The 11,355-nt window shown below is 43.9% G+C and overlaps 1 protein-coding gene across 1 annotated transcript; it reads right to left on the minus strand.

Moving 5' to 3' along the window:
- Positions 1 to 280: 280 nt before the first annotated feature.
- On the minus strand, positions 281 to 10,831 carry TASL (TLR adaptor interacting with endolysosomal SLC15A4). Its single transcript, XM_084618104.1, has 2 exons — positions 10,749 to 10,831; positions 281 to 1,580 (listed from the first exon to the last, which is right to left on the minus strand). The coding sequence occupies exon 2, from the start codon at positions 1,577 to 1,579 to the stop codon at positions 716 to 718; it is 864 nt and encodes a 287-aa protein (XP_084474230.1). The 5' UTR covers position 1,580; positions 10,749 to 10,831; the 3' UTR covers positions 281 to 715.
- Between the last annotated feature and the right edge of the window lie 524 nt (positions 10,832 to 11,355).

Genomic DNA, 11,355 nt, shown 5'->3' on the forward strand with positions numbered 1-11,355 from the left:
TGCTGGCGGTGGCTCTGCCTTCACACCTGAGATCCTGGCCAGCAGCCACCTCTCTCCCGCTGCCCAGCTCTGAAAGCAGCACCGCTGCCAGCCACGGCACAGAAGTAAGGGTAGCAGTAACGTTGCGAGCTCCCCACAACTCCTTTTGGGTCAGGACCCCTACAATTACAACACCCTGAAATTTCAGATTTAAATAGCTGAAATAATTAAATTTACTCTTTTTAAAAACTATGACCATGAAATTGAGCAAAATGGACCGTGAATTTGGTAGGGCCCTACAAATGATAAAAGTGCAGATTCCAAGCAGGAGGGACAGCTTAGCAGGACTGAGGCTCCTGGGTGCAATGACAGTACAAATTATAAATAACAATAATGTTCACAGTGTTGTTGTAGCCTTGTGGGTCCCAGGATATTAGTGAGACAAGATGTGTGAGGTAATGTCTTTTATGGGACCAACTTGCATTGGTGAAAGAGCCAAGCTTTCAAGCTACACAGAGCTCTTCTTCACCTCTGGACCAGATCTGCGTAGCTGCAAAGCTTGTCTCTTTGGCCAACAGAAATTGGTCAAATAACAATACTCTCAGTTATAACAGGGTTAATTCAATAATATCAGAAGAGTACTATAACTGAGAACTTAACATTTGTATTTACAAAGCCTGTAAGCTTTCTAGCTGTAGACCACCTTAATGCCACCAGTCTACATACTGATGCTGCTTTATTGCGAAATATGCAGACTAGGGGTGCTTATTTCACTAGATACTTTTCCACTGGCAAGTCGTAATAGGCAGTTAATGACCATGTCTTTGGCCTTAGTGGTCTCCATATTCCTCTCCCGTGATATCTGCATGCTGATTTGGTCTACGTTGGTCATGATGAGCTCAGAGGCCATGATCTGAGTGGGGGATGCGCTGTTGACCATGCTATCCATGATATACTGTTTGTACAACTCCACCACTTTCTGCTCTAGGTAGTCATTCAGTATTGAATTGGAGAGGGGCTGCTGGTGTTGCATTATGCTAGTCACTCGCCAGCATGACGAGTACCCTTGGACGGGCTTGCGAATGAGGTCATTGGGTGGCATCATGGATTCCATAGGCGGAGGAATCTCTGATGACTCCAAAAATGGGCCTATCCCACTGTCACAGGTAAAATCTGTTGTTACTGAGCTGATAGGCATCACATGGCCACCAGCGATATGCAAATCATTGTAATTCTTGCAAATGCTTTTACAGGAAGAAGGAACCAGGTAGGTATCTCTACTTGTGGATCCTCCAGCCATATTCCCAGCTGGAGACGTTTGCCTTTCAAACTCTGGGCTCTGAATAACCTGCGGTAAAGTCTCTTTCTGTCTTCCATTGTGTTTGCTTCCTTTTGAACGGACTGAAGAAAAGAACTTGCCCACAGACCACCTCTGAAAGAGACTTCTGCCCTGTGTTTCATCCATGGAGGAATAGGTAAAGCCACACATGGCACTCATCTCATGCACCTTCTCCTCTGCTTCTCGCTTTCTGTAGAGCTTGGAACTTAAGAAGTCCTCACAAAAATAGGGGATTCCACAAAGATACCCTTCTGACAACATTCTTGAAAAAAGAGGAAATAAGACATCAAAGATTAAATTAGATCATAAACCAACAGGAAGATGGAACAAAAAAACAACAAGAAAAGGCAAATAGTTCATTTGTTTGTAAAAAGACTTTTGTATTGATTATGTTCCCCCTGAAAATCTGTTATTGGTTGCATATAGATTAGCTTCAGATCAGGATATCACCATAGGAGTTTACCACTTTTTAAATGGCTTAAATGAATGCAGTGAGCAGCTAGGCTGCTAACTGTGATGTTAGACCAATCACATAAAATAATTTTATGTACACCACTATATACAATATACTGTGTTTTTGTTTTATAAGGATATTTTGTGCAATGGCTTGTGGTTTATATCTATATGGTTTCTGCAGAAAGTGTATTGATTTCAGTGGGTGGCCATAAAAAGTGGGTTTTTTCCATTCTCCATGCACATTCAAGCTATGGGGTTTATTCCAAAACTTGAAGGCCTTCACATGCCACCGTTTGAAAAGGTGGATCTCACACTCAGAACGTGAATCTGACTTCTTCCTTCTTCTCAGGCTGAATAATTGTTATTTTCGTGGTTTCTTTTTAATTTAAAAAAACCCGCCATAGAGTGATTATACAAATTTCTGTACTTGGACTGGCTAATATTGGTTATCAGCCAGTCTGAATGGTCACTTTGAGTTCCCAAATTGAGACAGCTAGGGCCTGGTTTTCAGACATTCTCAGTACCCCCAGCTCCTGTTCATTTTGGTTGGAGTTTTGGATGCTCAGCAGTTCTGGAAACAGAGCCACACTATCTCAAGTCAGACACCCAGAAATCAAGGCTCCCAAAATCATTGGCTAGTTTTGAGAATGTAGACCATACAGTATAGTTACAGAAAAATAGCCATACAATGATTATTGAAATCAGACACTTAGAAAGCAGTCAGAGTGCATAGTACTGTGTAACTGGGAGATACATGCATCGCTATGCACCAGCAAATGTTCAGCCTCCCAGCACATTCAATTTCAGTATAATTATTCATAATTATGCAACAGTTTTTCTAAACCAGTGGCAGGAAAATATCCTGTAAGAAAGGGGTCCTAGACCAGTCCCACATGGTGGAGCAAAGAGGAAGTTAAGTTTTACCAAGCAGATTTCACATGTCCAAATCATTTTTATAGTACAAAACTACCAAGTGACCCATGAGAAATTAAATAGTCTTCACTTTAATAGCATGCAGAACTCTTCATTTAACATTTAATCCAATTATAAAATGCAATAGGCACGGATATTGTCTCCACAGGGAGGAACACATGTTATAGATATTTTTCAGTTTATTCAACTGTTTCAGAACACCAGAACTGAGAGCACACAAGTGATTGGGAAATGCTTATACAAACTGTGAAAGGAGAGGTGGTATCATTATGTGGCCCATGGGATACTACATGCCAACTTTGTGGTTGTCACTCATTATCGGTGGGTGTGATAGGGCTTTCACCTCCTCCAAGAGCCATTCCTTGCATTACAGCAGCCATTGCAAAATGTTGCAATACATATTGGACAAAGTCCTGGTCTTGGCTATGGAAGCGTCCTCAGAAACTGGGGCAGAAAGGAGCTGTCAGCAGGAGAGAACAGGCCCCTCTGTGCAAAGAACCCATTCTGAGTTAGGAGGGAGGAGAAAGTAATTCACCCAGGGCCTCTCAGAATGTAATCTGTGTGTGGAGATAATATCTAGATACATATGTTAGGGACTCTGAGTCCTGGCTGTCCTCTGTCCCTGTGGCAACTCCATGTTTACCTCAGCCCTGTGACTCCAGTAACAGCAGTTAGCAGAACATGGGAAGAGACATGGACTAGTGTACATGGAGGGTTCCTGAGAGGGGGAGATCTCTTTCCTATGAGGACAGCGTGCCCTCTCAGATGACTGGTTTCTAGCATCCCTTCCTTTTAAACAGCTACAGAATCCCTATCTGGAGCTTAATTGCCCTTAGGATTAATTGCTGCTGGTTTACTTTATTTATTAGCCACACTAAGAGAGCCATGAAAATCTACTTCAGAATGCCAGATAAATTCTGCTTCCATCATAGCAGGAGGAGATGCCAAAATAGTTCTCTCCTATAGTCTTTCACAGGAACCAGTAGAGTGTTGGCTTTAACTTTGGTCAGAACAAATGTGGAATTATTGTGATACTGACCCATATACTTATTTTTGGTGTAGATATTGAGAAATATGTAAAACTATATTACATGATCTATCCCATTTCTAATCACTGTACATAGGCTGTGCCCAGTTTATGTAGCATGTGTCATCATTGTTTTCCCAGCTGCCAGATGTACCATTCTTCTATCACAAGTTGATGTAGCAGGGAACTGAAACTGCTGGTTTCAGTTCTTTGGCCAAATTCTGTAGTTCTTATTTTCAGGGTCAGATCACACCCAGTGCTGAGGTGGGGGAACCCAGAAAACTCATGAAACTGAGCAAGTTCAGACCCACAGACTACTTGGAAAAATCTAGTTGGCTGAGTGGGCTTTACCCTCTTGCTCTGTAGAGGACTGTTTCCCTTTCAGCCTGCAGATGTTCCCAGGTCTTCAAGCGAAATCGTGCTAAGGTGAGAGGCAATTCTGAGGGCCTGGACATTTACATGGAAGCTCAATACATTCCTGTTATCTCCTCCATCCTCTGCCCATCAATTCAGCTAGAGGCAAGTTGCCATGGTCTCACTACTGGCAACTGGCCACACAGAGGGGATCTGCATGTGGAAAGGGTCAGCATTATTTCCTACAGGTGCTTTTTTCTTTGGTAAGGGAAGAACAGTTATTCCCAGTTCCATTTTCTCCTGCCTCCAATACACATGCACACCACAGAGTCCCAAATGCACAGAGATTGTGTATAAGGGATTCCACAGAGTTGGAGCGATGAGGATTTCATGCTCCTTTAGATCAGTCTATTTTTCTCCTATCCTTCCTTGAAAAATTCACATGGATGTTTCATTCCATGGGGGACAAAGAGAGCAGATGGCCTAGTTCATGGTCTTTACTCTTGACATGTTTTGCCTGAGACAGGGCTGCCGGATTTTATTTTTTACTATGGGTGTTATTTTTTACTATGGGTGACTGATTAAATTCTAAAGGAATACTAGCATAGCTTGCACTGGGGAGGAATAAAAGAGGCACTGCCTGTTGTAAATCTTTATTACCTTTATATCTTTTCGGTTTTTAAAACCAAATCCCCGGCATATGCCTTAACCTGGGTATTTTCTGCATTTCAGTGGAGAGATAAGTCGACCCTTGATCTATGCTGCTAGCATTAGTGTGACTACAGTGAGCCTCTGCGCAAATATCCAGAATCCAGCAATATCATAGGCTTTCTCAGACTGACAGATTCACTGCTTGGAGATGATGGCAGTGTGTGTACAAAGAGCCCAGTGCACAGCTGATAGAGAAGCTACATAACAACATAGAATTGAACTGACTACCTAGCCTAGGCTAAGCAAGAGCCTGGAGCAATATATATCTATATATATATAAGAAGAGTAGTAATAAAATCTGCTTGTCCCCTAAAAAGCCTGAGTGAGGTAGAAGATTTCTAGATAAAGTGAAAGGAATGTAGTACAGCCAGTGGGCACAAGGATATGTGGGATGCGGGCTTTTAGAAAGGGACGGACACAAATACATTTGGGACCACAATGTGTCTGGCATCTAGGCTCCCAAAGTATGGTCCTAAATAACGTTATAGGTGTTCTGTTCGGTATCTGGAGTTCAGCTTCGTATGTGATCCCTATACATACACAAGTTCTTCCAGCTGGCTTCCTAGAATCACAGGTGCAAATAATCCCTTCTCCCTTCATGGAGGGAATGAAAATCCTATGGATCCCTTTCCGGAAATCTTCTCCCACCCCCTACGACTCCGAGAAGCCCTTCCATGAGGTTAGGGATCCTGGTTGGGGGATGGGAGGATGTAGAGCCAAGGCCCACCCTATGCGGAGTTTATACAAAAGTTATAGTGACCATCAGTATTAACTTTATATCTTATGGCACTCTTACTTCCTACTCCCATCTTAGAATCATAGAATCATAGAATATCAGGGTTGGAAGGGACCTCAGGAGGTCATCTAGACCAACCCCGTGCTCAAAGCAGGTACAATCCCCAAATAAATCATCCCAGCCAGGGCTTTGTCAAGCCTGACCTTAAAAACTTCTAAGGAAGGAGATTCTACCACCTCCCTAGGTAACGCATTCCAGTGTTTCACCACCCTCCTAGTGAAAAAGTTTTTCCTAATATCCAACCTGAACCTCCCCCACTGCAACTTGAGACCATTACTCATTGTCCTGTCCTCTTCCACCACTGAGAATAGTCTAGAACCATCCTCTCTGGAACCACCTCGCAGGTAGTTGAAAGCAGCTATCAAATCCCCCCTCATTCTTCTCTTCTGCAGACTAAACAATCCCAGTTCCCTCAGCCTCTCCTCATAAGTCATGTGTTCCAGACCCCTAATCATTTTTGTTGCCCTTCGCTGGACTCTTTCCAATTTATCCACATCCTTCTTGTAGTGTGGGGCCCAAAACTGGACACAGTACTCCAGATGAGGCCTCACCAATGTCGAATAGAGGGGGACGATCACGTCCCTCGATCTGCTTGCTATGCCCCTACTTATACATCCCAAAATGCCATTGGCCTTCTTGGCAACAAGGGCACACTGCTGACTCATATCCAGCTTCTCGTCCACTGTCACCCCTAGGTCCTTTTCCGCAGAACTGCTGCCTAGCCATTCGGTCCCTAGTCTGTAGCTGTGCATTGGGTTCTTCCGTCCTAAGTGCAGGACCCTGTACTTATCCTTATTGAACCTCATCAGATTTCTTTTGGCCCAATCCTCCAATTTGTCTAGGTCCCTCTGTATTCTATCCCTGCCCTCCAGCGTATCTACCACTCCTCCCAGTTTAGTATTATCCGCAAATTTGCTGAGAGTGCAATCCACACCATCCTCCAGATCATTTATGAAGATATTGAACAAAACCGGCCCCAGGACCGACCCCTGGGGCACTCCACTTGACACCGGCTGCCAACTAGACATGGAGCCATTGATCACTACCCGTTGAGCCCGACAATCTAGCCAACTTTCTACCCACCTTATAGTGCATTCATCCAGCCCATACTTCTTTAACTTGCTGACAAGAATACTGTGGGAGACCGTGTCAAAAGCTTTGCTAAAGTCAAGAAACAATACATCCACTGCTTTCCCTTCATCCACAGAACCAGTAATCTCATCATAGAAGGCGATTAGATTAGTCAGGCATGACCTTCCCTTGGTGAATCCATGCTGACTGTTCCTGATCACTTTCCTCTCCTCTAAGTGCTTCAGAATTGATTCCTTGAGGACCTGCTCCATGATTTTTCCGGGGACTGAGGTGAGGCTGACTGGCCTGTAGTTCCCAGGATCCTTCTTCTTCCCTTTTTTAAAGATTGGCACTACATTAGCCTTTTTCCAGTCATCCGGGACTTCCCCTGTTCGCCATGAGTTTTCAAAGATAATGGCCAATGGCTCTGCAATTACAGCCGCCAGTTCCTTTAGCACTCTCGGATGCAACTCGTCCGGCCCCATGGACTTGTGCACGTCCAGCTTTTCTAAATAGTCCCTAACCACCTCTTTCTCCACAGAGGGCTGGCCATCTATTCCCCATGTTGTGATGCCCAGCGCAGCAGTCTGGGAGCTGACCTTGTTCGTGAAGACAGAGGCAAAAAAACCATTGAGTACATTAGCTTTTTGCACATCCTCTGTCACTAGGTTGCCTCCCTCATTCATTAAGGGGCCCACACTTTCCTTGGCTTTCTTCTTGTTGCCAACATACCTGAAGAAACCCTTCTTGTTACTCTTAACATCTCTCGCTAGCTGCAGCTCCATGTGCGATTTGGCCCTCCTGATTTCATTCCTACATGCCCGAGCAATATTTTTATACTCTTCCCTGGTCATATGTCCAAACTTCCACTTCTTGTAAGCTTCTTTTTTATGTTTAAGATCCGCTAGGATTTCACTGTTAAGCCAAGCTGGTCGTCTGCCATATTTACTATTCTTTCGACACATCGGGATGGTTTGTCCCTGTAACCTCAACAGGGATTCCTTGAAATACAGCCAGCTCTCCTGGACTCCTTTCCCCTTCATGTTAGTCCCCCAGGGGATCCTACCCATCTGTTCCCTGAGGGAGTCGAAGTCTGCTTTCCTGAAGTCCAGGGTCCGTATCCTGCTGCTTACCTTTCTTCCCTGCGTCAGGATCCTGAACTCAACCAACTCATAGTCACTGCCTCCCAGATTCCCATCTACTTTTGCTTCCCCCACTAATTCTTCCCGGTCTGTGAGCAGCAGGTCAAGAAAAGCGCCCCCCCTAGTTGGCTCCTCTAGCACTTGCACCAGGAAATTGTCCCCTACGCTTTCCAAAAACTTCCTGGATTGTCTATGCACGGCTGTATTGCTCTCCCAGCAGATATCAGGAAAATTAAAGTCACCCATGAGAACCAGGGCGTGCGATCTAGTAGCTTCCGTGAGCTGCCGGAAGAAAGCCTCATCCACCTCATCCCCCTGGTCCGGTGGTCTATAGCAGACTCCCACCACTACATCACTCTTGTTGCTCACACTTCTAAACTTAATCCAGAGACAGTCAGGTTTTTCTGCAGTTTCGTACCGGAGCTCTGAGCAGTCATACTGCTCCCTTACATACAGTACTACTCCCCCACCTTTTCTGCCCTGCCTGTCCTTCCTGAACAGTTTATAACCATCCATGACAGTACTCCAGGCATGTGAGTTATCCCACCAAGTCTCTGTTATTCCAATCACGTCATAATTCTTGAGGAGCTATAGCTGGACGTGGAGCCCTGACAGTGCAGTGCCTGTGGAGGCCTCACTAGCAGGATCCATAGGGGGCTAGGGAAAGCCAGGAAAGAGGGCGGAGCCATACAGTTTCCATGAAGATGGCCATGCCCGTGGTGGATTCCCTGACATCCCCAGATTTAGGAAACCGAACCTCCTGCTCATGGCTTAAATTCAGCTGGAGCTGACCGGAGCAAAGCTCTGATCAATATTTTCAGACCCACAGGACAGAAGCCCTGAGCCCCGGGGAGCTCCAGGAAATACTCTATGAGAATTCAAGCCCTGCTCCTGCTCATCTGATGAGGAGTAACTTGCCCCCTTCCACTCCCCAACACGTACACAATGGAACAGTCTTGTACAAATTCTCCATGGGGAACTCCAATAAGTTTCCAGTCCCCTACACCTTTTTGTCGAATGTGGTCTTCATTTCAGGTCAGAAAAGGTTCTCTGGGCCATCCACTCTAAACTGCATTTTGCAAGACTCTTTGCTGTGTACATCTGAAAAGCCCTATAGCAAAGCTGTTGTTGAATATTTACAGTGACTGTGCCTCAAGTGCTTCTATTTGGAGTTCATTATACTGCTCTGTTGCCATTATGGCTAAGAACCTTTCCAAATATCAAATAAACACTTTTCTTCATTAGCCTCAGACAAGATCTCCTTTGCCTACTCCCACCTAAAGCTAGGAGTTATATCCTTCCCTTGTGTAGAACTTTCTTAAAGGTGTTTGCCAACTGTGAGCATGATTCCTCTGAATCTGCTCCTTGTCTAGATTACAATTACATGGGCCAAATCTTGCAAACTAGCTGCCTACATTATACAAAACATGCATTTGCCTGCACCAAGGGGGTACAAAGGAACATAAAAATTGCCATTCTGGTTTGGGCAGTTGCTGTCTCTAATCCAATAACCTGTCTCTGACAGTGGCCAATACCAGATGCTTCAGTGGAAGGTGCAAAAAAACTCCATAATGGGCAATCATGGCACAACCTACCCATAGATTAACTAACTCTGCTAGTGTGAAACCGAAGCCCAAGGGTTTCAGCCCCTGAGTCCTGTTGCCCAGGGCTGAAGCCTGAGCACCGCTTCGGCTTCAACCCCAGGCGGTGGGGCTCTGGCGTTCGCTTTGGGAGGTGGGGCTCAGGCTTCGGCTCCAGCCCAGGACCCTAGCAAGTCTGACACCAGCACTGGTGACCCCATTAAAGCCCACTGGCAACCCACAGGTTGAGAACCCCTGTACTATACAATTTAGAGTGATAAAATCTTTGTTTCTACATGTCTCTCTTCTAAGTAAATTGAAATCTCTATTTAGTCAGTCTTAACTCTGTGGATTTTGTATGTGCATTTCAAAGCTATATCCATGTTGTGACAGTTCATTAATATTTTGCATCTCAAGTAATTGGAATGGGGGAAATGGATTCATGTGCTCTTGTTACTGAAAGTGTTACACTTAGTAGGAGTGGGGGACAGAGAAAGAGCTACAGTACATTGCTATTGAAATGATTGCCATTTTATGAAGAGTGAACAGGAGGAAAGTGCACGAACCTGACCATGGAATGAAAGGGTTACATCTGCTGGGGACTAAATGTAAGAGAGAGAAATAGTGTGTGTGCGTGTGTGTCTGAGTGCGTGTGTGCACACTCCTGAATTTCCTGTGAGTCTAGAAAATGCAAGGATTAAAGGTCCTACAGGTAATATTTATTTTAACCACAATTGGGTTGCTCAGAAAAATTCTAAACCTTTTGGCACAGATATACAATATCCATTTTTTACTTGCGGGAAACAATCTGCATATGCAGTACTCTACCTCTAAGCTGTCGCTTGGATAACTTCCTAACTCGTACATACACATCAATGAAAAATGATATAAATACCAGCATAAAAGCAGCATATTCAATTACACTTGCTTTAAAAGTATTACATAATGTAGATTATTATTATTTTATTACTTGTATTATGGTAGTGCCTAGAGGCCCAGTCATGTACCAAGACCCCACACAGGATCTGAGTGACTACGTTTTCATATCCTTAAGCCACATCAAAGACTAACTATTGTGACTCATAGTTTTGGAGGCAGATACACTAGCCTGGAGTTTGTAATATACTTACCAGTTCTGAAGGAACCAGAAATTGCATGTGGAAATTCACAGAAGCTATGTAAAATCATTGAAAACCTACACTGTCCACATGCCAATCAGACAAAGATTACCTGAATTTTACCAATGTGATTGCCAATCAGACACTAACAAGCCAAGTGGAGAGGCAGCAAAAACATTTACAGAGAATTGTACAGTGCATAATGTGTTTTAGTTCTTACCTTCAAGAGCTTAGCAGCTTACCTGAGACAGAAGATACACAACAGGAAATGACCATGCAGAGAAAAATTGTAGTTCTTCCAGACAGTTTAAAAGTTCACTTGTATGTAGCTTTTTTTACATTGCAAAGATGACATGTATTTTGTTTCTCACTCTCCATTACTCAGAAGAATTAAAGGGAAGTCCCTGGGAGATTTGGAGGTTTTATAACTGACTTATTAGAATCACACCATACTAGACCCTTTCTTCCTCTTTTTATGCCAAAATGAAACTGTGTTGTGAAACTAAATGTTGTTAAAATAGTATATTGCAACATAACACGTGTGTACCCATCAGCCTATGCTGCCAGTTCCGTAAAGAGAGATGTTAATGAAATGAAAAAATATAGCAATCTGAGAGAGTTTGATAATCTAGAATTCAGTTGTGTCTTACCTCAGCTTCACTCCATTTATGTAATTTTCCATCTTTACAGAGATGGTAATTCGGACCAAACAGGAATCCCTTCCTTAGCAGGCACACGATCCCATAAAGACCCTATTGCATCTAGTCTACTGCCAAATAAGCCAGTACAAGATGCTACTGGCACATCTGAATTGACCCCACAAAACTGAGTAAGAGTTAGCTGAAAGGG

Source organism: Lepidochelys olivacea (genome assembly GCF_965140295.1).
Source record: "Lepidochelys olivacea isolate rLepOli2 genome assembly, chromosome: 1".
Lineage (NCBI taxonomy): Eukaryota > Metazoa > Chordata > Testudines > Cheloniidae > Lepidochelys > Lepidochelys olivacea.

Bases quoted from the DNA above. Each gene is read 5' to 3' on its own strand.
- TASL (XM_084618104.1), bottom strand. From the start codon at position 1,579: ATGTTGTCAGAAGGGTATCTTTGTGGAATCCCCTATTTTTGTGAGGAC.